This window comes from Marmota marmota, unplaced genomic scaffold (genome assembly GCF_001458135.2).
Source record: "Marmota marmota marmota unplaced genomic scaffold, marMar, whole genome shotgun sequence".
NCBI lineage: Eukaryota > Metazoa > Chordata > Mammalia > Rodentia > Sciuridae > Marmota > Marmota marmota.
In genome coordinates, this window is record NW_025999900.1 from 37500813 (window position 1) to 37527136 (window position 26324).

The 26324-nt window shown below is 39.3% G+C and overlaps 1 protein-coding gene across 8 annotated transcripts in view; it reads left to right on the top strand.

Moving 5' to 3' along the window:
- The window catches only part of Chd8 (chromodomain helicase DNA binding protein 8), a 60379-nt gene continuing 34055 nt past the window's right edge, over positions 1-26324 (top strand). For 2 of the 8 annotated variants that reach the window (XM_015493095.2, XM_015493103.2), the window contains exons 1-5: positions 1-114; positions 18239-19298; positions 20389-20760; positions 21782-22167; positions 23969-24083. In XM_015493095.2, coding sequence (XP_015348581.1) covers positions 18456-19298; positions 20389-20760; positions 21782-22167; positions 23969-24083 — 1716 coding nt within the window. In that variant the 5' untranslated portion in view covers positions 1-114; positions 18239-18455. Of the gene's footprint in view, positions 115-2604; positions 2643-12570; positions 12683-15420; positions 15446-18238; positions 19299-20388; positions 20761-21781; positions 22168-23968; positions 24084-26324 lie in introns of those variants that run through there. The other 6 variants (XM_015493109.2, XM_048798846.1, XM_048798844.1 and 3 more) reach the window with 6 other exon arrangements.

A 26324-nucleotide genomic window follows, 5' to 3' on the forward strand; every position in this document is an offset into this window, starting at 1 on the left:
TACTAGCAAGCTAGATTGAGGCGAGGGCTGGCCATGCTCCGCCGGAAGGCGCCTTGTTCTCCAAGACGGTGAGTTGAAACGCTGACTGGGAAGGAAGCACCAGGACGTGTTCAGGTAGGCTTCCCGCTCACGCCTGCTCCTCAGTGCTGGCCCAAGAGTCTTTCCAAAAGCTCTGACTCTCAGAATGGCTTCAGGAACTTATCCTCCCTCCTCTCCCTCGCGCCCCCTCCCCGTCCCCCAGTTGTAAGGGATCAGGTGCTGGGTGATGGTCTGGACTGAACCATTCTCCTTTGTGAGAGGCCGGGGGAGAGGGCGGCTGCTGGGCCGCGGGGTCCGAGCAGGGCCACGCTGCGAAGGGGGCTGCTTGGGCCACCATGGAGTTTTAAGAGCTTGTCATTGCATTACTGGGCGTGGTGTAGATTAGAGGCAGCGCCTTGTTCTTCTTTCCCCTTCAGAGTAGGAAAAACTCCCCGGCTCCGTTTGCTTACTTCATACTTTGGGCTCAAGTGGGAGGTTAAAGCTTCTACCTACCTACCTTCTTTCCTTCCTTTCTCTCTCTTTTATTTAATAATAAAAGTGGATAGGAAAGTATAGAGAGCGTATGCAGATTGTTATTCACTCTTAGGTGTAATTTCCGTGTGTCTTCTCCGAGTGAAGAGCAGGGTGTTGGAGCGTGTGTAGAGGTGGTGGGAAAGGAGAGCTCAAGCCTTGTATCTCCTTTGACAGGTCTGCAGAGCTCACTGGATTTCTGTTGCATTATATAAACTCATCAGTGGCAGAGGACCACTCCCCCTACCTCATAGCGAATGCAATCTCTTTATTTACCTGTCTCTAGTGTCGCAGGGAATTTCCCTGCCATCGCAGCTGTGCAAATGCAGCCGCCTCTTTTTAAGGGGCAGTCGTGAAGTAATTAAGGTCTTAACAGAAGAGGTATGTAGTGGACCGGTCGCGTTTTGATGAACGTACAAAGTGAGCTAGAAGTAAAAAAATTAGAACTCTATGGCGTTCTCTTTTGAAGAATAGGCACTGGAAAGTCTCAGACACAAGGCTTGGGAACTGCATTATCAGTGTTTGTTGCATCCCACCATCACATCAGCATTCACAGATCATGTATCTCTGTTTTTCTGAGTTTGTCAACTCAGTCAAGGATTCCCTGACTGCATTATCCTCAGCTGAGGTCCCAACTGGTGTGGAGCATATTAGGTACTGGAAAGTGAGTTTTGATTTGGATAATGTCTTAAGTAATTTGTTCTGCTTACGTATTTCTTTTGAATAGTCACCCAGTAGGTTCCAGAACAAGTTGCAGTCAATTTCGTGGTGTCAGAGTGGGAACAATTTTGGAATTATTTCAATACTTTAAAAAAATGTAAGAAAAACAACATTTTATATTTAAGAAGACTTTTTGTTGCCGGAGTAGCATGCCAGTGGGTCTGAAAGGCAAGGCAAAGGACATTGGCCAAAAACAGAGTAAGCACGTTCCTTGAAAAGACAGGCTGTATGAGGAACTGGAGTGTAGCTAATGGTAGAACATGTGTTTAGCTTGTGTGAATATCTGGGGTCAATCCCAGCACCCCCAATTCCCACAAAATGAGGCAGGCTCCAGAGGCTTAAAATGGAAATAGCAAGGATTGATGGATTGGTTTGGGATAAGTAATTTGATGGACCAGTGTATAGGTGCACAGGTCATACATTACCTTTGCTTAATCTGATCTGTCTTGTGAATCTGGCCTGTTGAATTTGCCAGTTCTTTTTTTTTTTTTTTTTCGGTGGTGGTGCTTGGGGATTGAATCCCAGGGCCTTATGCATGTGAAGCAAGCACTCTACCAACTGAGTTGAATCTCCAGCCCAGATTTTGTCAGTTCTTAAATTGACAAAGTCTTTTCTTTTTTTGGGGGGGGGGGGGCGCTACTGGGGATTGAACTCAGGGGCACTTGACCACCAAGCCACATCTCCAGCCCAATTTTGTATTTTGAGATAGGGTCTCACTGAGTTGCTTAGCACATTGCTGAGGCTGTCTTTGAACTCATGATCCTCCTTTCTCAGCTTCCTGGGTTCACTGGGATTATAGGTGTGCACCACTGCCCCTGGCAACAGATTCTTTCTTGGGGTGTGAGGGTGCTGGGGTTCAAATCCAGGGCCTAGAGCATTCTAGGCAAGTGCTCTACCACTGAGCTACATCCCCAGCCCAACAAAATTTATTTAGATATGGATGGAAAATGTGTTCATTCAGGTGGTTGTGAATCACCAGGAAACACAGACCTGGCATTTCCTAGGAACACCTTTGCTCTATCATCCCTGAATGATGAGGTAGAGACATCTTGTAATTGTAGGACCCACTATTCCAGAAGTTTGATTATAACAGGAAAAAATTGATATTTTATATGAAGCATGGTGTTTCTGATAGGTAACAGAGGATGGTGAGGGCAGTTTTTAAAATATACCATTGAATATTTCTGTGAAAAGGTGATTTTTTTTTTAAAGAGAGAGAGAGAGAAAGAGAGAGAGAGAATTTTTTTTAATATTTATTTTTTAGTTTTCGGCGGACACAACATCTTTGTTTGTATGTGGTGCTGAGGATCGAACCCGGGCCGCACGCATGCCAGGCGAGCGCGCTACCGCTTGAGCCACATCCCCAGCCCCAGGTGATTTTTTTTTTTTTTTAATGCAGTACTACCATTTAATATTAATTTGTGAGTGCCAAAACTATACTTGCTTACTGAAAGAATGAAATTGAATGTTCTCATTTTTGAAAGGACTGTAACATTCAGATGAATGTTAAAATGCTTTAGTAATATTGTTTGTCCACAGCTCTGGAAGAGTTAAGCTATCTTCTGAGGTTACATTGAGTCTAATATCTGGGAGAAAAACAGAAGACAGACATTTCTTTGGGACCTCCACCCTCAACCCTAAAAGTTACTGTCCTTCTGTACTTGCATTTAAGCAAGTCCCTTATCTGCAGGTCTTTGTGTGACCTGTCCTTGCACTATTGTGACCACCGTGGTATTTATTGTTTTACTTACAGCGTTTAATTCATTGGTAGATTATTATGTTTCCTGTCACTCAATTTAAAATTGAGTGAATAAAATTGAGGAAATACTCTTTAATGAATTTTTTTGTGTGTGTGGTGTTGGGGATTGAACCCATGGCCTTGTGCCTTCAAGGCAAGCACTCTACCAACTAAACTATATCCCCAGCCCTCTTTAATAAATAAACAATTTATTTACTTTTTTTGCTTCATAGAGTTTATAATCTTCATTATTTTGTTATGATTCTGTTCACTTTGGTTTTTGTTGCAGTCCACTGATATTGTCCCCTTTTGCCTCTATAGCTGAGAACTTGTAAGGATATAGAGACCCCAATTTTCAAGATGTAGTTCCTTCTGTACCTACTCTCTAAGTAGTATTTATATGCAACAAAGTTGAATGAACAGTTTCCTATTACTTAAAAGTTTATTTAACCATTTAGTGCATTCAAAACTTTGTCCTGGATATGGGTAACCTTTTTCCCTTTAACATCTTAGTTTGTTTATGTGTGTGTTAATGAAATCATAATTTAGCTCTTTTGTTTGTTTTTCTAATTCTATTTCCCATTGCCTTTAAATTTTTCTTTGTATTTGTTTGGCAAAGCGAATCCCACCTTTTTGTTTTTTTAAATACTTTTATCTTACTTATTTTTATGTGGTGCTGAGAATCGAACCCAGAGCCTCGCATGTGCTAGGTGAGCGCTCCACCGCTGAGCCACAACCCCAACCCTCCATCTTTTTTGTAGTTATTGAAGTTTAAATTTTTCCCCCTCCCCTCTGGGAATTGAACACAGGGACAGTTTACCACTGGGCTATATTGCTAGTTCTTTTTATTTTTATTTATGTATGTGTGCAGATTTTGTACTGCGGATTGAACACAGGGGCACTTTACTATTGAGCTAATCTTTAGTCCTTTTTTTATGTTTTGAGACAAAGTCTTTCTAAGTTGCTGAGTTCTTGCCAGGTTACCAGATAATTAAATGGCATACTACTGCAATTGCTAGGTAATAATTTTCAGAACTGTGCTTCTTTTCTCCCTTTATGTTGGCACCTTAAATGTGATAGTACTGGAGCTTGCGATCCTCCTGCTTCCGCCATCCCAGTGGCTAAGTGATGTTTAAAATTTAAGCTACGTAGTTACTGACATTTAAAATTTAAGCTACAAAGTATGTTAATCTCTGAAGATTCTCATTAAGCTGTTGTATAGGTAACATTTGTTTTTGTTTATTTGCCTTTTTATTGTCCATTATTTTCTGTCCTTCACTAGGGTTCTTGAGTTGTTTAATGTCACATCTGAAGCAAAATGGTCAAGTTTAAAATATATCTTGCCTTCAGATTGTAGCAGGAAACTTTTTTTTTAGATGTAAGTGGACACCATAACTTTATTTTATTTATTTATTTTTATGTGGTACTGAGGATCAACCTACTGTCTCATGTGTGCTAGGCAAGCACTCTACCTCAGAGCCACAACTCCAGCCCGCAGGAAACCTTTTAAAATGAAACAATTTCTGTCCAGTAACTGTTATGTTATAATCAAAAAATCCAGTAGGCATAGATAGAAATTTGCCTGGCATAGATAATTGCTTTACCTTTGTCTTCAGCAGGAATGGCCAGGAATATATTCTGAACAGTAAAAAATGTGTATGGAGCCTAGACAAAGTTCCAGCTTCTTCAAATTCAGATTATCAGTGTACTAGTCTCATTATTTTGAAAAGAGTTCCCAGAACAATTATTTATTGTTGTGCATAATTGCTAATCAAAGGTTGACTTTGTTGTTGAAAGACTGAAATAGCCCTGATTTTATTTCCTCTACGAATCACCAGAGTAATTTACTGTATGTTGCTTCATTTTATGTTATTTTCAGATTTTATTTCATTAAAAAAAGATAATTAAATGGCATACTACTGCAATTGCTAGGTAAAATTTTCAGAACTGTACTTCTTTTCTCCCTTTATGTTGGCACCTTAAATGTGATAGTGCTAATCCTTTTTTTGGTAAATCCCAGTATTCTAGTAATTAGTAATTCCATAATAACACCTTTTTGTTTTGAGAGTCTGTAACTTCTAAGACTATGTCAGTAACTTTTTGAGAAAAGTTATTCAGTAGCTGATTTTCTCCCTTCTTTTTCTTTCCTTCCTTCCTTTCTTTTTGCTTGTGAAAGTGTATGTGTGAGTGTGTACAAACCCCCCCCCCGCGCCAAGATTGGGCCCAGGGCTTCCAAGATGCTTAGCACATGCTCTACCACTGAGCTATATCCAGAGCCCCTTAACTGAATTCTTAATTTTATTTGACAGGGAGGAGGATATTAATGAGTTGTTAAGCCTTTAGGGTTTCTCCAGTTGTTTTTTGTGGTCATTACAGAAACCTTTGGAATTTTCTGCTTTCCTTATTTCTACTACATCTTTTGAGGGTGTACTATAGACATCTTTGGGGCTTATTCCTTAGGACATCAGTATTCAGAAGTACATTGTCCCATTAGTGATATGAGAAGATCTTTTTGGTTGGTTGTAGAAGAAATTTCTGTACTTTGGTTGCCTATTTAGAACCCAAATCAACAAATTATTTTGTGTGGAACAAGATTTTATCAAGTATACATTTACCTAGGTAAAATAAATGGAAAATTTTTCAGGATTTTTGAATCAGGAATATCAAATTGCATGAAAATCTTCATTGCTCCTCCTCAGAACTCAAGTTATTTATTTATTTATTTTCAAATTTTACCCCTTTCTGGGGGGTGGGACACATCAGTCATCTCTTCCCTTGTTTGCATATGAATTCTCTTATAAAATGTAGTGCTTTGCTTGCTCTCTGTTGTGTCTCCCATTAAGGCTTTTTTTTTTTTTTTTTTTCCAATGAGGTTTGGTCATTTCTTTTCATTGCTCTCCTGAAAAGTCATGGGAGTCAAAAGCTAAGGTAGCTGGATCTAGGTAGGCCTGAGAACTACCCAGGGATAGCCTTGTCAGAGAAATCAAAGTTACTACAAGCAGGTCCACACTGCTCCTGCCTTTACTAGGGATTGAACCCAGGGGCACTTTACCACTGAGCTGCACCACCAGCCCCCCACCTTTTTTTTTTTTTTTTGACATAGGATCTTATTAAATTGCTTAGGGCCTTGCCAAGTTGCTGAGGCTGGCCTTGAACTAGCAATTCTCCTGCCTCAGCCTCCCAAGTGGCTTGCAGCCAATGTGCCATTGTACCCAGCCTCACAAGCAGATTTTGTGAAGTAAATTGAGTATTTATGAAATAGTAGCATATTCCTACAAACATGGAAATGATTAGTTGAATTACTTGGGAAGTTGCCTTAGACATCAGTGCTGGTTGTGTTCCATGGTTAGGAGGTTAATGTAGTACAAGGGTCCTTTCATCATGCCAAGCAGTCCAACTATTCTAATTATGAAACTTCCACATATGTTTCAATATCCCACCTGATTCTGCTTAGCACATCAGCTCTGCTAAGTCTACAAGTAATAATTTTGCTTTGAGATAAGCCTTTATTGGTACTGTTTTAAAATATTGGATGAGGAATAATATATTTCTTTGTTTGTACTATATGCCAAGCATTATATATTATCTTTTAATCTTTAGGACTACTCTGAAATGAATGGGATGTTAGTTCATTTACAGAAGATGACTTAGGTAGATAACTTAACTAGGAGTAGGACTCTGGTCTGTCCGATCAAAGCCCTATTTGTTATCCAGTCTTCCCCCATTTAAAAGTTCAGTGCTAACTTCTGTGGGAAGTATGAGACAGGTAGGCATTTAGTAACTTGTTAAAGCTGTACCTTTAGCAGTTGTAGAACCTTGAGCACATAAAATTTCTTTTTACTTTTGAATCTCTCTTTCTTTCTTTCTTTTTTTTTTTTGGTACTGGGGATTGAACCCAGGGGTGCTTTACCACTGAGCCAAAAAATAAACCCCTTTTTATTTTTTTACTTTGAGACAGGACCTTGCTAACTTGCTGAGACTGGCTTTGAACTTGTGATCCTCCTGCCTCAGCCTTTCCAGCTACTGGGATTATAGGCATGCACTACCATGCCCAGCCAGATTGTCTTAAATTGACAAAGAGCAGTCATCCTTAAAAGATTAAGTTCTTATTTTCTATCTTCAGACTTAGGCTAAAACACCAAGGGTTTACTGGGGGGAAGAAATCTACAATGAGGTTGGCTTAAAAAAATGATCCATGCCCTATTTTTGAGTCATAAGTATATAGTGTCATTCATTTACTTCCTGCCATAGCTGTAAATTGGTTACTACTAAGGCATTATGATCCTAAACCTAAAAAGGATAACTAAAATTTCATTATTTTCAACAGTGATTATTACACTGTAGAAAAGTTGTGGGGGGGTGGTTCTGGGGATCAAACCCATGATCTCACTCATGCTAAGCAAGCACTCTACTACTGATCTATATCCCTAGCTCACTAAAAACGTCTTTTATATATATTGCGTATAGCTCCTTTTGCTGTATGTAAAAGCTGTGTCTGCTATGGGTACTAAAACATAACGAATACCTTATGTTATTGTGTCTCTTCTAAATGGATGGGAAAGTGTATCACTGCCTTTTTTTTTTTTTTTTTTTTTTTTTTTGATCACTGCAAGTAAGTGAGTGAAACCATTGCCTTTGCTCAGAAACCTTTGCATTACCCTTCTGTAGTTTCACTCCCACATAACTTTCGCTGGAAGTTCATTATATTCTTTTAGCAAAAGTACATTGAAGATGTGCTTTGAGACAGGACCTTGCTAACTTGCTTTGAACTTGCAATCCTCCTGCCTCAGCCTTCCCAGCTACTGGGATTATAGGCATGGGCTACCATGCCCAGCCAGATTGTCTTAAATTGAACAGGTCACACACAGTCCTTGCCCTTGAGAAACTTGCATTTTAATGGGGGAGGGAAGGATAGCAAACAACTAATGATACAGCCAGTTATTCAATGTACTATAAAGGAGAAGTACTGAATATTAAGAGGAATTTATAATAGTCTGTAACTTAGAACATAGTATTGGTAGTTAAGAATGTGATTTCCGGAAGCTACACTGTTTAAATTTGAATCTGTCACCACTTTTCACTAGCTATAGGATATTGGGCAAATTACTTATCTCTGTGCCTCATTCAGTTCTTCATCTAAGACATAAAGGTAGTTATTTCAGACTTGTTAAGAAAGTATAGGCCAGGCATGGTGCTGCACACCTGTAATTCCAGCGACTCAGTAGGCTGAGGCAGGAGGATTGCAAGTTGAAGGCCAGCCTCAGCAATTTAGGGAGATCCTAAGGAACTTAGTGAGACTCTGTCGCAAAGTAAAAAAGGACTGGGATTACTCAGTAATTAAGTGTCCCAGGCTTCAATCCTCAGCACCAAGAAAAAAGAAAAGCAAATTGAGCTGAGGATGTGGTTCGGTGATAGAGCCAGCATGTGTGAGACTGGGTTCATATTCCTAGCACTGCAAAATAAAAAACCACAGTGGAAAAGAAAAGAATCAGTTAGAAGGCAATACCAATCTAGGGACGTGAAGATGGTAAATTAAGCCAGTAAATGGATTTCTGGAATATTTAGGGGATAGAGATAGAATTTTTAAATGTTGGATTTAGGTGTAAGGAAGGTTTTAGGTCTCTGTAGCCACAACTGGATAGGAGGTGCTGGAGAATGGTTACCTCCAATGACTGTTGAAAAGACTGAATAATAATTGAGGCTGTGTATTTTAATTAGACATCCTTGAAAAGAAACTATAGTGTAAAAGTAAAAGGAGGGAAAAGGACCAAAATGAAATTGGATAATTTAAAGAATTGGTAGAGAAAAGTAGCAAAGGAGAAGTGTCCGAAGAGGTAGAAAACAGCATGAATAGTATGGTGCCCTTGAAACCAAGGGAAAAAAGTGTTTGAGGTCAGGAGTGGTTTTTCTGCAATCTTTATGACTCTTCCTTTGGTCCTTGAGTGTCTTAATGTAGGTCTTTTCATCATTCAAAGTTGATTGTCTTTTGGGGGGGTGTACCAGTGATTGAACTCGGGGGTACCCCACCACTGAGCCATATCCCCAGCCCTATTTTGTATTTAGAGACAGGGTCACACTGAATTGCTAAGCACCTCGCCATTGCTGAGGCCAGCTTTGAACTTGAGATCCTCCTGTCTCAGCCTCCCGCGCCACTGGGATTACAGGCATGCCGTGCACAGCTCCATCATGTTCTTTTGAACTATATTGCTTTAATTCAAGTCTTACACATCTTATTAGGATTATTGGTTGCAAACACCAGAAATCATCTTTGAACTGACGTAAGCAGAAAGAGAATTTATTGGAAGTTGATTGTATGGCTTAAAAAATAATGGGAATGTTACAGAACCTGGTTTAGAAAATGGTCAGAAATCGAGACCTGACCACAGAGATCAGGGATCAGGGTCACATCACTGAACAGATTGACCCTAGGGAATGTGTCTTATATGTGTCCTTGTAGAGGATGATACTGTAGAACCCTGTTGTTTCTCATTGCCAAATACTATCTGACTGGTTGATCTGGGCCTTTTTTGTTGTTGTTGTTGGAGGAGGTAGGGGTGAGTGAGGTTACTCAGAATTGAATGCAGGGGCATTTAGCTATTGAATCATCTCCTGATACCTTTTTATTTTTTATTGTGAAATTTAAATTCAAAATAAATTAGGGTCTTAATAAGTTGCTTATTAGGACCTTGCTAAGTTACTGAGGCTGGCCTTGAACTTGTGATACTCTTTGCCTCAGCCTCCAAGTCACTGGGATTACAGACTTTTGCCACCACATCCAGCTTGTTCTTGAGTCTTTGCATTATTGCTACAAAGTCAGAGTTCACCAGCAAGGGTGTCCACTTGAACCAGCCTAGGTCATGTTCATATTTCTTTGTCAGGAAGAGGAGGAAGGGACCTAACCCCTCCTCTCTGGCTCTATAGTAGATAAGATCCCACTGAAGATTCCTCCCTATTCCCGCAATACAGGAAGGGCCCTTTTAGTCATTGAGCAGGGGAAAAAAAATCAGCATGTATCCATTGTGCAACTCTTTCATGGACACTCAGCAGTCTTTATTCTGTATCTTCTAAGCCCCCAACCCCAGCCAAAGTTACCTAACCAAAATATATTTCTGTTCATGTCATTCCATTTTTCTGAGGCTTCTTAAATCTACCTGTAAGAAAATGCCTTAATGTAGTATTCAGTGTCCTCCATTGTTCAGCCCTTACCTATCCCTTCATCCTCATCTCCCTCCAGTATCTTTGTGATTTACATTTTGGCAAAACTGAACTACTGAAGGAAATACTTAGTTTCTTCAGGGTGTCTCATTGCTAGTCTCTTACGGCCTTTCCTTTTACAGTCTCTGCTGCCTGATCATGCCTTTCTATGGCTTACCTTACCTTCCCACCTAGTTAAGTCTTCTTCATCTTTTAAGAAACTACTTTGGTATCTTTTCCTTCTTAGTCAAGTTCTTTTTCTCTGTGTTCCTATAATAACCCTGCTGATTTCATTATCACCTTGTATTATATCACCTCCTATTATAATTGTTTACATTTGTCACTGTTATCAGAGTCCCTACCATTTTTTCCCCACATATATACAAATATTCTCTGAATGGGCTGAAGGGAATGTGTCTTATATTTATCTTTGGGTCCCAATACTAGCAAATTACTTGGTACATCAATGTTGATATCCTCAGTAAATGTAGAGCTAATGAATGAAGAGGCATTTGATGTAGATCTTAGAAAATTATAAAAATAAGATTTTGGTAAAGAAATGAATTAAGGATGGTGTATAATTTGAAGGCAGCAGTATTAGGTAGACCCAGATGAAAAAAAATATAGCAATAATAAGTTGAGTTTTTCGACTAGCATGTAAATGTATATAAATAGTATTAGTGGAAATAAGACTGAAAGGCAAGATGTGGTTTTAAAATTTATGTCTTAAGTAACAGGGAAACCTTTGAGAATTTAGCATGAGATTGATTTGGTCATATTATGTTTTAAAAAATTAATTTGGTAGCAGAATGGATTAGTAGGGAGAGAGATCAGTTATGAAACTTCTTTTTCTTACACAGCAACTGCATAAAAAAGGGAGTTGGTGGTAGAAATAGGAGTTGGATATATGAATCCTGACTTTGCCACTTAAGTTCATAGTCAAATCATTAAACGCTCTGTGTGTCTCTCATTGCACCCCTTTTTTTCTTGTGGTACTGGGGATTGATCCCAGGGATGCTCTACCACTGAACTGCACCCCCTGCCCTTTGTATTTATTTTGAGACAGGGTAAAGCTAAGTTGCTTAGGGCCTAAGTTGCTGAGACTGGTCTCAAACTTGCAGTCCTTCCTTTTGCTTCAATCTTCTGGGTTTTGGGAATTACAGGTGTGTACCACTGCACCCAGCTCAGTTTTCTCATCTATACAACAAGCTGGTTAACTTGTTATGACAGCCAAAGTCTTTGCCAGTTCCAAAATCTGTCTGTTGTATTTTGTAAGAGAGTCAATGGGTCTTGGCAAATGATTGGATGGTAGGTACAGAAGGAAGTTTAAGAGATACCTTTTGAGGTTTTGAGCCAGATGAATCGGAAATAGTACTGCTACCCACAGAGTGTTAATTGGGTATTTCTAGCATACCTAGTGGTAAAACTAGAATCTTTAAAAATAAGAAATCTAAGGCCAAATTTGATCTTTCTAGTTTGCATTTGTCGTAGATTACAGAAATTAGGATTTCAATGTTAAGGATAGTCACTTTTCAGAAGAACTAGTGGTCAGGAGGGAAGCAATTTTTTTTTTTTTTAAGTAACAATTTCCTTTGGGGGATTTAACCTTACCATCTTTCTGGGGATTTGCGGGGAAATTATTTGTTGTATCAAGTGACATTGCAAAGTGGACAGTTACCAATATGTCAAACAGACTATTTCGAGAGAAATAAGGGTGGGAGACTGGGTTTGGGGGTAGAGGATATGTGTTTTGGGGAGCTAGAGGACCAGGATGTTAGAGGGTATCCAAGTTAAGTTTCTAGAAAGCAGTGCTGCTGCTGAAGGGTTAAAGTGTCAAGAATGCAAGCCAGCTCTATGGGTTGTGGTAGAAAGAGTGCTTTATATTTTGAGAGTAAAAAGCTCCATATTCCAGCCACTGTACTAACTCCTACAGTGCAGGGAGGATTTGGCACCTTACACTGTGCAGTGGGATAAGGTATAGTCACTACAGTAAAGGTGTTGACAGGACTGCTGGAAGGCCAGGGTTCCAGAGGGAGGCGGAGCTGGCCTAGTGCGGAACCCTCCCTCCGGAGTTTTATACTCTTAGGTGTGCAGAATACGGTGTAGGTACGTGGTAGGGAATTTAATCCTCAGGACCGATTTCTTGCACCGAGAGACCGAGATCGTTCTACGGGCCCGCCCCCCCCTTTTTTTTTTTTTTTTTTTTTTAAGCAAGCTGCAGGCTTCGCCTGGGCCCTAGAAACCGGATAGGCCTCTCCGTGCGCTCTCAACCTAACCTGCGGAGGAGGGGGAGGGGGAGTTCTTTCTAGTCCCACCCTTTGCGCTGTTTTGCGTCTCTGCGCCTGAAGTGAGTGGCAGTGGGTTTCAGCCAATGAGAACACGGGGCGGGCAGGAGCATCAAGTTAGGTTGCGCAGGAGGAGGGGGAACTGGTGCTGGAGAGACAGCGAGAGGGGCGAACCGGCCCCCCACGGCCGCTGCAGGTAAAGCCACCTCTCTCTCCCACTGGGTGAGGCACAGCTCATTTTCTCTCTCAGGGGTTGTTGGGCCCCTCAGCCTGTACTTCGTCCTAACGTTGCTTCTACCCAAGGCATCCACACCCCCACCCCCACCCCCAGTTGCGTTTTCCTCTCCATCAACCTCTTACTTCCTTACCTGATTCCTTCTTTTTCCCCGTATAAGTGCATAATTTCTGTAGTTTCTCCTTTACCTCCTGAAAAGACATGATTTTAGTTTTCATAGTTGCCTATTTTGCTTTTCCTATTTATAAGGAAGGTTTTACTTTACCAGCCATATTTGCCCCAAATGTCCATAACCCGATTGATGGGTTAGTGCTTTCTCCTTTAGTAATTGGAAAACAGTAGACATACATTTGGTAGTGAGGATGGTGAAGATAGAGAAAATGGCCTACAATCTTGGTCTTTTTGAGGCAGTCTGAGTCGCTTCAAGTTAATAGTTCTATTTTTTTTTTTTTTTTGGTCTGTGTCCTTCCATCCTGATCCTTTCTTGACCCTAACTTGTGATTGCATTCACTTTGGATGTTTATTTGCCATTTCTGAATAAGATTTGAGACTTTGTGGGGTCTCATAAGTATCTCCATGGTATAGTTTTTAAGTGCTTCCACTCTAAAATTACATTGGGTATTTTTATTTTAGCCCTTCTGATTATTTTACTTTAAAGGGATTTCTCATTTAGATTAAGCTGCTTCTGCCCATCTTGTGATTCAATAACCTGTGTGTATATCTGTCTGCAGCTGATCCTCTTGAAAAGGATACAGTTTCCAACAACAAGATTTACACTTTGAAGTAAAATAGTTTATTCTTTTCTGAATCTTTGGGCAGCTAGAAATTAAGTGGGCATGAGAGGTACTTTCTAAAAGTGCATATTACAGAAAAAGGTCAGTATTGCTCAATATGGCATTTGTTTGTTATTGTTTAAGAGGATGGCCAGTACAAGGAAATCTGTAATGGAGAATGAATGTCTGTGGTTCAGTTTATATAATTTTATCTATTAGACAATGGAATAATCTCTGTTGCAGTGTTTCTCATCCATCAAACAGTGAACTATGATAAACTCCCTTTTGAGAAACCATAAAAACCTATTTCAGAGATGTTGATAACCTTTTCAAGCCAGCCATGCTGCTTTCTCTGTTTCAACCTCTCTTAACCCCCATCTTAGTTTTTACAGATTCTCACAGGTTAGCAAGATTTTGTTCAATTTTACCAAATAAAGTAACCTAAACAATGAAATGTAAAGCTACAAATATAAAACTACAGTACTGAACACATTTTAAAACTACATTTATATCTCTCCCCCTACTCCAACCTCCACTTCCTATAAGCTTTTCCAAAGGGATGTGTCCTCCATTCCATAGTTGAGAATCATTGCTATGTTGAAAGATATGGAAAAATTTAGAATAGAATTAACATAAAATCCTTTGTGATAGAACAGGCAAGTTGTTATAGAAATGGGCCAGGATGAGGCAAAATATAAACCAAGGACAAGAAGCTGGGCATGGTGGGGCACACCTATAATCCCAGAGTCACAGGCAAATTGGGATGTTGAGGCAGGAGGATCCTAGGCACCTAAGTGAGATCCTGTCTCAAAACATAAAGAATTGGAGATGTAGCTCAGTGGCAGACCACCATTAAGTTCAATCCCCAGTATTGCAAAAAGAAAAAAAAAGCAAAAGCAGTAAAACAAGAACTGTGTTAAATATGTAACATAGCTTCAGAAGAATATCAGTTTATATTTACTTCCAGGGGAAAGAGTGGTGCCTCTTGAAGGAATCGAGATGAAGGGTATTATTGATATATATGCAGTAACTGGGTTATTTGGAGATTATAGATTTGTAGACTTAAATTTCAACCTTAACTAACCTTCCTGTTCGTTCCTTTTCTCTACTCTCATCCCCCAGGATCTCTGTCATGAGTCTGGACATTAATTTAGAATTATGAAAAATAACCTAAGTACAACTACTAAATTCTTACCTCCTTTTGAGCACATGCATATTTCTGTCTGTTTTGGGCAATGGTAGGACAAGGCTGACCTTTTTTTTTTTTTTTTTTTGTACTAGGGGTTGAACCCAGGGGTGCTAAGCTACATTCCCTAGCTCCTCACTTTTTTTAATGTGTGTGTGTTTGTTTTTGTTTTTCTGTTCTATTTTGAGACAGGGTCTTGCTACATTGCTTAATACCTTGCTAAATTGCTGAAGGTGGCCTTGAACTTGGGATCCTCCAGCCTCAGCCTCCCAAGTCACTGAGATTACAGGCACATACCAGTGTGCCTGGTAACTTCATTCTTAATATGATAAAAGTGTGGTATGACTTCATTATCTGGGCAGTTGTTTTACCATAAAAGCCGCTTAACATCTACTTATTTTTATTACCAGGATTTGAACCATGGAAAGAGAATTCATGACTAGAATTCTCTATGGTAAAATAGGCCAGACATGTATACAGTCAAGATGACCCATAAGAAAAGAAAGAGGGAGTGAAGAAAAGATTTTTGGGGTCAAAGGTTTAGTCTTGTAAAAATCAAGGACAGTTGAAAATGAGAACTAGAAAAGAAATAGAAGACTAGGATAAAAAATGCCTATGAATTAATTAGGTCAGTGGAAGTGAGTTGCGACTGTGAAGTAGTGATACTTGGAATTATGACATTAAATCACTGACATTTTTTTTTTTTCTTTTAAATTATTGGCCTAGACTGAACCAGTAGAAGCAGACGTTTGGCCCAAAAATTGGGTAAGGAGAGGTAAATGATAATACATTGACCTTTAAAAGTTTATGCTCCTCCCTCCCATGGGGGTAAGGAAATATTTCAGAAACTGTTAACCTTGTTTCTGCGATTAAAAAGTGAGATCTCTGAGATTGAGCCATTATGGGGGAAAGGAAGAACATAGATGAATAAGTAGCAAGGACTTGTGAAAGGGACAAAATACCCCGTGGAAGAAAGGACAGGTTCTAAACTATTATGACTACAAACTTATAGTTAGTGGATACTTGGTCAGTAGTTTTTGTATGACACTTAACAGTAGACATTTAGTGTAACTTCTGTGACTTTGAGTAGGAGATAAAAGATAAGTGGCAGAGTAAGACATAATTAGTAAAAAAAGGAAAAAAAAAGGTCAGTGGTAGTAGTTTTAAGGAAATTTGTAAAATTGTTGAATAGATTTTCATTAAGAAACATCCATGACTTTTCTCATCACCATTTGAGTAATTTGAGGGCCAATATTAAGAGAGGCTGAAAGAGCTGCTGGAATAATTTAGCCAGTAGTGAGTAGTAATATTGATTTTGAAATGTGAAAGTATACAGTTATTGAAGCTAGGAAGATCTTGTTTAACATTAGTGGAGGGGCCGGGGTTGTGGCTCTGGGGTAGAGCACTTGCCTAGCATGTGTGAGGCACTGGGTCCGATCCCCAGCACCACATAAAAATAAAAACAAATAAAATAAAGGTATTGTGTCTATTTACAACTAAAAAAAAAATGTTAAAAAAGAACATTAGTGGAGACACCTTTTATGCTTTGTAATTTTGACTAATGTCCCAATAGCTGATATGCCATCTAATGATGAGTCTGTTCTCTTTATGTCAAAGCTTCTGGGCTATTGAGTCACATTATATTGCTTTGTAAGGACAACTGAGATGGGCTGGGGAAAGGAAGAAGTACAGCTTGGGGGTTACATGGAAAAGTCTTCTTCAGTGAAATCTATACTCTCTCTCTAACAAATTTCTTATTTATCCTCCAAAAGTTAGGAGAAATAGTCTTTTAGGAGAAATAGTCTTATCAAGTAAGGCTTTCCTGAATTGTCACATTGACATCATAGACAAAGAACAGATACTCCTTTTTCATGTATTTTGATTACATGGTGATATAATTGCTTATGTTTTGCCAGATGTGGTGGCTCACACCTGTAATCCCAGCAACTCTGGAGACTGAGACAGGAGGATCCGAGTTCAAGACCAGCCAGGGCAACTTAGCAAGACCCTGTCTTAAAATAAAAGGGCTGGGGATGTAGTTCAGTGGTAGAGTGCTCCTGGATTCAATTCCTAATTCTATCCTCTGTCTCCCACCCCACCCCCCAAAAAAAGAAAGAAAAGGAAAACTCCTTGTCTTTAGTAGTTTTCTTTTTTCCATTATTTTTTCATGAATTTAAAACCCTAGATATAGATTTTATAAACATAATTTCAGCCATTTGTAGGACAGTTTGAAGATGAGCTTTACTGTCGATTATCAGAACTAAGAAGTGCCATTTATTTTTTTCGAGGACTGAATGGTTTATTTCAAATAACATTTACCTCGTCTCATTATTAATATTTCAGCTTCTCATAAGCTAAGCTATGGTGGAGGGTTATACAGGGAATACATTGCACACATTCCTAATCATCATTAGTTTTTAATGTAATTATGGCAGTGCTCCAGCATATGACAGACAAGCACCTTGAGAAGCAGACAGGTTTTTATAATTTTCATGAAGAGATTATTTGGGCTTTCAGAGGATATAGATAAGAAACTCAAATCATTTTAGTAAAATGTTAATATAAATGCTTTTAATAGGGTATAAACCCAGAAAAACAAAATAAAACTTTTTTTTAAAAATGTGTAAATAATGGTATGGATGTTTAAAGGAGGTGAAAGGATCAAATCATTACATATTGTTCAGTTATTAAAGACAGAGTTTCAGGGCTCACTTTATGGAATAGAAGAGCTTTGAGGGTAGATAATGTTTCAGCTATGAGAGATGTTTGAGGTAAGGACGAAGGGGTGAAGAACGATGTGTACCACACAAATGCTATAGCATAATAGGCAAAGTCATGCAGGTCCGAATCACATTAAGGGAACTACAATGATTGGAATGTAGAATGTGTGCAAGAAATGGCAAGAGAAAAATGGAAATATAAACTGGAATTAAAATGTTGAATCCCTTGCAAAGGAAGTTTTTGGTCTTTTATGAGAAAGGTTTCTTAAGGAGACATTAGAACAAAATGCTATGTATATGTTAATTGACGTGTTAACTAGGACAAAATTTGAAAAAACTTCCTGGGTAAAATTGTACTACAAGCTTGGTAAAAGGTCTCTATTTTGGCCAGTAAATTCAAGGAAAATTTATAAAATAAACTATATCAGAATTCTTTATCTACCTTCATGGGAATGCTAATGGTATATTTTTGAGTTCTGCCAGTTTAAGAGCTGAAAATAAAAGGTGAATGATTACTGAATTTCCTAATCTCTACGTAAGAAAAGTAATTGTAAAAGGAAGTAGACAGAGACAGCTGAATACTCTTGACAGATAGCAGCTTTAAAGTGTATAGGTATAAAAGCCCCAAAAGGGGATGGTTTATTTCTTTTCTAGTTTTCATTTTGAAGCAGAAATGTGGGTATTCTTTCTGCTATATATCTATCCTCATATTTCCTCATGTTTACCTCTTCTCATTATTTAATGCTATTTAATAGTAAGGATGGTACCCAAGGAGACATTTTCTCTTGAGGTCACCAACTTTGCTTATTTTTCATTTGTATTTGTATTCCCACAACAGGAGTTCCATCATCTTCCTCAGAAGACCTAGCCATCTTGCTCCATGAAGGTCAGGACAATCTGACATGCACTTGTTTCTTGCCTCTTTACTTGAAGAGTAGTAGTCTCTTCCATTGTGTACATTTTTTTCTTAATAGGGGAGGGGAGGGGAGAACCAGTACCCCCCCTCCCCTTCCCTCCTTAGCCTGTGAGGAAATACCCTCCATTATTTTCCTAAGATGGCAGACCCCATCATGGATCTGTTTGATGACCCAAATTTATTTGGCCTGGACTCTCTGACTGATGACAGCTTTAACCAGGTCACCCAAGACCCCATTGAAGAAGCCCTTGGACTGCCAAGCTCTTTGGACTCCTTGGATCAAATGAACCAGGATGGTGGAGGTGGTGATGTGGGGAGTTCATCAGCAAGTGACCTGGTCTCCGCACCAGAGGAAACAGCCCCCACAGAACTTCCCAAAGAATCCACAGCTCCAGCTCCAGAATCCTTAACCTTGCATGATTATACCACTCAGCCCACCAGCCAGGAGCAGCCAGCCCAACCTGTCTTACAGACATCAACGTCAACATCTGGACTTTTGCAGGTCTCCAAGAACCAGGAGATCCTGAGCCAAGGGAATCCTTTCATGGGTGTCTCTGCCACAGCTGTCTCCTCCAGTAGTGCTGGAGGACAACCACCTCAGTCAGCCCCTAAGATTGTTATCCTTAAGGCCCCACCAAGTTCCTCAGTCACTGGTGCCCATGTGGCACAAATTCAGGCTCAAGGTATCACCAGCACAGCTCAGCCACTCGTGGCTGGCACAGCCAATGGTGGAAAAGTCACTTTTACCAAAGTGCTAACCGGCACGCCCCTTCGACCAGGTGTTTCCATTGTCTCTGGTAATACAGTGTTGGCCGCCAAGGTCCCTGGGAACCAGGCTGCTGTTCAGCGCATTGTCCAGCCCAGCCGACCAGTAAAACAGCTGGTCCTCCAGCCAGTTAAGGGTTCAGCTCCTGCTGGAAACCCTGGGGCCACAGGGCCCCCACTGAAGCCTGCAGTTACACTGACCTCTACACCTACCCAGGTGACTTGAGTGAAAGGGGGAGGTGAATTTTGGTTTCATAGAGGGCCCAGCAACTCAGAGAACACACATGAAAGCTATCTCTGGGAAAGTCTGTTTAAATTCCATCTTTGCTTTTTATCAGTGCTGACAGGGACATACATACTTATTATTTTGTAAGCAGAAGTGGTTAATGTTATCATACATTTTAACATTATGTTTATAGTGTGCCTAGCTGGTGCCAATGAGACAGACAATCCCTGTCTTTAAAGAGTTTGCAGTCTCTTTAAGGGTTAGGGTTAGCTTGCAGTCTCATTAAGGACAGCAGGCCCTTTCTACTGGGAAAGACATTAAGCAAGAATTCACAATCATTTATGATATGTTTTATGAAAAATATAGAATGCTGTGGGAACACAGAAACATCTTTGAAAAATCATTTATTTGCAAAACTTGTAAAAACTATATATATATATCTTTCTTCTATTTTTATTACTAAGATTGTCCCCCTCCTACTTTATCCAATTACTTTCCACTATAAGAAAGCAGATACTCTAGCCAGGCATGGTGGTGCCCGCCTGTAATCCCAGTGGCTCAGGAGGCTGAAGCAGGAGGATCATGAGTTCAAAGCCAGCCTCAGCTGCTGTTTAGCGAGATCCTGTCTCAAAATATAAAAAGGGCTGGGAATGTGACTCAGTGGTTTAGCGCCTCTGGGCTCAATTCCCGGTACCAAAAAAAAAGAGAAAAGAAAAGCAAGCAGATGCTCTGTAACCTCTGAATAAAAAGCCAAAAGAATTATGGGGTGGACGATATTAAGATAAGTAGAACTTAAAGGGGCAGATTTCAGTTCAATATAAGGACTTTTATTTTAACAGATTCCTAAAATGAAGTGACTGCCTTAGAAGATAGCTTCCCATCAGAAGTTTTTAAAAAATGGCTTGATACCCATTGAGCAGAAATGTTATAGAAAAGATTCTATCAGGACAGATAGGAGGATGAACAAATGTCTTCTGATCCTTAGTTATGAATCTAGGATGAAGAAAACTGGTAAAAACATTTCAGGTTTTACCATTCTTTAATTTTGTACCTCTCTTGCAATTTCTTTCCTTCACTGTAGGGTGAATCGAAACGCATCACCCTGGTCCTCCAGCAGCCACAATCTGGAGGTCCCCAAGGACATCGGCATGTTGTGCTAGGGAGTCTACCAGGCAAGATAGTGTTACAGGGCAATCAGCTGGCAGCCCTGACTCAAGCCAAGAATGCCCAGGGGCAACCTGCCAAAGTAGTCACTATCCAGCTGCAGGTGCAGCAGCCACAGCAGAAAATCCAGATTGTACCACAGCCTCCATCATCCCAGCCCCAGCCCCAGCAGCCACCCTCAGCCCAGCCATTGACTCTCTCCTCTGTGCAGCAGGCTCAGATAATGGGACCAGGACAAAGCCCAGGACAAAGACTTTCAGTACCACTCAAAATGGTGCTGCAGCCACAGGTGAGAAAGTTACATAGCAAGAAAAAGAAAGAACAATTCTTTTAGGCTTTTGCCAGTGCCCTCAGCAATTGTTGATCAAAGCTATTCTAGGTTTATGGCTCTGACCTGAAATATAGACTTTTATTTCTTTCACCCCAGGGAAAACATTTTATTTGTATCGTGTAAAGATTGGAGAGTTGAGTGCAAACTGTAATCCCAGCAACTTAGGAGGTTGAAGCAGGAGGACTCCAACCTTAAACTTAGTGAGGCCTTATCAATATAGCTAGACCCTGTCTCAAAATAAAAATGATTGGGAATATGTCTCAGTGGTTAAGTACCCCTGAGTTAAATCCCAGTACCAATAAACAAATAAATAAATAAATAGTTGTGGGTTTGAGATAAAAGATGATTTATATAGAATATTTGTCTTTGAACTATTTAATTTGCAATCTTCTAATATTGTAAAATAAACTGGCATGGTAACATACACCTGTAATCCCAGCACTTGGAACACTTAGAATTGTAGCTTCATGGTCAGCCTTGGCAACTTAGTGAGACCTGTCTCAAAAAAGTGTTGGGGATATAGCTCCCCTAGGCTCTGTCCCCATTATATGCCCAGATACACACACAAGATGGAGTAAAAAATACTTTGAAATTGCTTTTTTCTTGAAAGATACAGAAGTAGTCAAATGATTATCACTTCTCTCACACTCGAGGGTGATAAAGGTGGACCAAGAGTACAATTTGAACTTATTTTTACATTTAGGCCAAAGACCAATATTGTTTATGTTGGTTGAAGTTTTCTAAAATAATGAATATGAGAGTATGGCAAAAGGATATTAAAGTTTAATTTGGTAGAATTATTGCCTTTTCTCACCTCTTCACCATCAAAAAACACATTTTTTTAGATGTGTCTAGGTTCATTAAAAGATAGTCTATGCTTCATTCTTATGGAAATAGAGGACTAGTTTCTATCCTGCCTGCTTTATTTGAACCATTTAACTACAAACATGTTGAAATTTTAGTGTCTTTATTCCTACAGGCTGGCTCTTCCCAAGGGGCCTCCTCTGGGCTCTCTGTAGTTAAAGTTCTAAGTGCCAGTGAAGTGGCAGCTCTATCATCACCAGCAAGCTCTGCTCCTCATGCTGGGGGAAAGACAGGAATGGAGGAAAACCGCAGACTGGAACACCAGAAGAAGCAAGAGAAAGCAAATCGGATTGTAGCAGAGGCCATTGCTAGGGCCCGTGCCCGAGGTGAACAGAACATACCTAGAGTCCTGAATGAGGATGAGTTGCCCAGTGTTCGGCCAGAAGAGGAAGGTGAGAAGAAACGCAGAAAGAAGAGCAGTGGAGAGAGATTGAAGGAGGAAAAGCCAAAGAAGAGCAAAGCATCTGGTACCTCCAAAACTAAGGGCAAGAGTAAGCTAAAGTGAGTAACCTTGCTGTTTTGATGGCACTTTTTAGGCAGCATACTAAGTTTTAAATAGTATTAAGAGGAACTTATATTTAGCAGCTACCTAGTTCAGAGTGATCAGAATATAATAAGGCCTTTCTCATCTGTGTCTTAATGCTTATATTAAGCATTATATATAAAATAGAATTTGCAAATTAGCATATTTTAAAAGGAAACACAAAGGCACAGGAAAAATATATGGTCATTTTGTTGTGAGTTATCTTTAAAAGCTATGATAATGTGCATTTACATATTTTTTATTTTTTGTCATTGTAGTTGAAAGATGTTTCTCACTACCCCTTACCTTCTACCCCACTAACAAAAATAATTACTGGAGAATAGCTTCCCTGTTCTTGCATTTCATCTGTGAATTAGAGAAGATTTCGACAAATACTGTCAGGCTTGAGTAGTATTGACAAAGCCACAGCTTACAATAATTCTTTTTTTTTTTTAATACCTTTATTTATTTATTTTTATGTGGTGCTAAGAATCGAACCCAGTGCCTCGCACATGCTAGGCAAGCACTCTACCTCTGAGCCATGACCCCAGCCCCTACAATAATTCTTATCACAATTGAATGTTCTGCTTCTCTTCTACATGTCTTATAGACTCTCCTTTTTCACTAACTTCTGCTCCCTGGAATTCTTCAGGCTTTATCTATGTAGGATTTTTCGGCTTTGGGGGGGAGGATTTTGGTACTGGGATTTGAACCAATAGCCTTATGTGTGCTAGGCAAGCTCTTTATTACTGAGCTGATTTTACAGCTTTTGTGTACTTTTTATTATTTTATATTTATTTTTAAAAATGTTTTAGTTGTTGAATCAAACCCAGTGCCATACACATGCTAGGCAAGTGCTCTACCACTGAGAATCAACCCCAGCCCTATTATTTTTTTAAATTTATTTATTTTTTGGTGCTGGGGATTGAACTCAGGAGCACTTAACCACTGAGACAGATCCCCAGCCCTTTTTATTTTTCATTTTGAGACAAAGTCTCACTAAGTTGCTTAGGGTCTCACTAAGTTGCAGAGACCTCGAGCTTGCATTCTTCCTACTTCAGCCTTCAGGGTCTCTGGGATTACAGGTGTGCACCACTGTGCTGATTGAACTTTTCAGCTTTTTGAAAGCAAGTTTCATACCTAATTTGATCCCTAACAGTTGTCAGAACAGGTATTATGCCCAGTATTTATTAAAAATAAGGAAAACTAATGTTCAGCTAATGACATAACTAAAACAAAGCCTTCTCTTTTGTTGTTGCTGCTGCTGCTGCTGTTAGTGGGGTGGGGAGTATCAGGGATTTGACCCCATGGGCACTGAACCACTTCCTCAGCCCCTTTTTAATTTTTTTATTTTGAGACAGGTTCTCACTAAGTTGCTTAGGGCCTGGCTCAGTTGCTGGGCTAACTTTGAACTTGGCATAATCCTGCCTTAGACTCCCGAGTCACTGGGAATACAGGCATGCGTCACCACACCCAGCAAGACCTTCTAATTCTTAATCTAGTATTTACTCTGTTGTCTTATGCTACCTTGTATTATATATTTGTGAACAAACTGGTAGCAAGAATTTGTCAAATCTAGTATAAAGGTCAGTCAGTTTACAAATTGCAGTATTTTCTTTTTTCAAACACCATACCCAATAGCTGTATGTTCCATGGATTGATGATCCAAACACTTATTCTGTCTGGAACCTTAGTATGTAATGCTTTGGATTGATTTTGTCTTCTTACCCTAAATTTTTCTTGCCCACACTGAAAATGAGATTGTTTTTTCCTTTTTAGCACCATCACTCCTGTAGTGGGTAAGAAGAGAAAACGTAATACCTCATCTGATAATTCAGATGTGGAAGTCATGCCTGCACAGTCACCCCGGGAAGATGAAGAAAGCAGCATTCAGGTAAAAAGATCCCTAAAGAACTTAGTACAGGTTAAGCATCCCTGATACAAAAGTCTGAAATCCAGAATACCCCAAGTTCAAAACTTTTTGAGTGCCAACATGATGCCACGAGTAAAAAACAAAACAAAACAAAACAAAAACCCAGACTTACCTCATAAAAATATATTGTATAAAATTACTTTCAGGCTAAGTGTATGAGGTAGATATAAATGTAAATGAATTTCATGTTAAATCTTGGGTTCTATCCCCTATATAAATATCATTTTTATATGTAAGTATTCTAACACCAAAAAACTGTTTGAAACTATTTGCAAAACTATTTGAAACACTTCTTCTGGTCCTAAGCATTTTGGATAAGGAATATTCAACCTTAGAAAAATCATGTTTAATTTTGGCTAACAAACTAGGGCCCGAGAAGTAGACCTAATAGGTGAAGGGATCTGGTCATTATCTTCTAAAGCTTTGAGGTTTTAGGCAAAAAGCATATTACTGTAAGAGCAATACTCATTTTCCCAAATTGCAGTGTTTTTTTGTTTTTGTTTCTGTTTTCCAAATTGCAGTGTTTTAAAAACTGAGCAAATCCTAGGAAATTTTGCTGCATGAATGTGGCGATGGCTATGTCAGTACTTGCTTTTTCTTAGAACTGTCCAGCTATCCCTTTTGTCTTACCTTTTCTATACTTCTGGGTTCTGACTGAACTTTGGTGTGCTGAGGCCCAAAGGTTTTTTCCTGCCTTTTGAATGAGAGACATTGGAAGAAGCCAGACCAGAAAAACTTTAGTCCTGTAGTTCTTCATCTGATTTGTTGCCTATGGTACCATCTTGTCTCCAATTTCCGACTGTAGAAAGAACCTGGTATTAAGATTTAGGGGACTACCTGGGTGCAGTGGCACAAGCCTGTATTCCTAGCAACTCAGGAGGCTGAGGAAGAGGATTAAAAGTTTTGAGACGAGCCTCAGCAACTTAGACCCTGTGTCAAAAATAAAAAGGGCTGGGGATGTGACTCAGTGGTAAAGTACCCCTGGGTTAATTCCCAGTACCCACCGCCCCCTCTAAAAAAAAAAAAAAAGATTCAGGGAACCCCATGGTATTTCAGAGTAGTTTTGTGAGCCTTGCCAGTTTGCTTAACCTAAGTTGTTTGAATTCATCAGTAAATGAAGGTTTGGACTAAATGAGCCTTGAGTGTCTCTCGTACTATTAATGTTTATAAATGCCTCCCTTGCTTATGTTTTGGCAATGCTAGGGATTAAACCCTGGTTTCACACATGCAAGGTAGGCCTCTGCTATTGATTTCTATTCCCAGCCTTCATTTCTTTAGACATTCAACACAGTGACAAACTGATACTTGGATTTTTCTGGGCGAAATAAATATAAGAGAATAGCCAAGACATTTTTAAAAAGGAAATAAGGCACAAAACCTTAGACACCATAGTATACTATGAAAGAGTGATTACTAAGACTTTGAAATTGGAAAACAAATAATGGATACAATAAATTCTAGATAGAGACCCAGCTAGCAATGGGAGTTTTTAGTATAGATGACTAAAATGCCATTTTCATTCAGTGTAAAAAAAGATTATACCATAAATTATATTAGGACAACTGACTACCCAGTTGGGATGGGGACTGGATTTTTTTTTCCTCTGCTTATTAGACGAAACGAAATTCTGGTTTAATTAAAGGTCTAAGTTGAAAAACTGAAGCCAAACTTTCTATAAAATATGGATAAATTTTTTTATAATGACCAAGTGGAGTAGAACATTGTAAGAAAGATATTAAAATTTAGAAGTCACAGCCAGATACAATGGTACATACTGTAATCCCAGTTACTTAAGAGGCTGAGGAAGGATGAACTCAAGTTGGAACTATCCTGAGCAATTTAGCAAGACCTTCTCTCAAATAAAAAGGACCAGCAGTATAGCTCAGTGTAAAGTATCCCTGGGCTCAATCCCTAGTATCAAAAAGTAAGTAAATAAATAAAATAGAAGATTAGTACACTTGATGTATAAAAATTATGTATGATACAACAAAAAAATTCCATGAACAGTATAATGGTTAAAAGAATACACTTTGGAGCCAGATTTCTTGGTACTCATCCTGCGCTAGTAAATAACTAGCATTGACATTTTCAGCAAGTTAACTTAACCTCTTGGTGCCTTGGTTTTCTTACTAGTAAAACACATTATTACTCTACTGTGTAGGTGATGATGACAGTTAAATGTAAAAAGTACATAGAACAGTG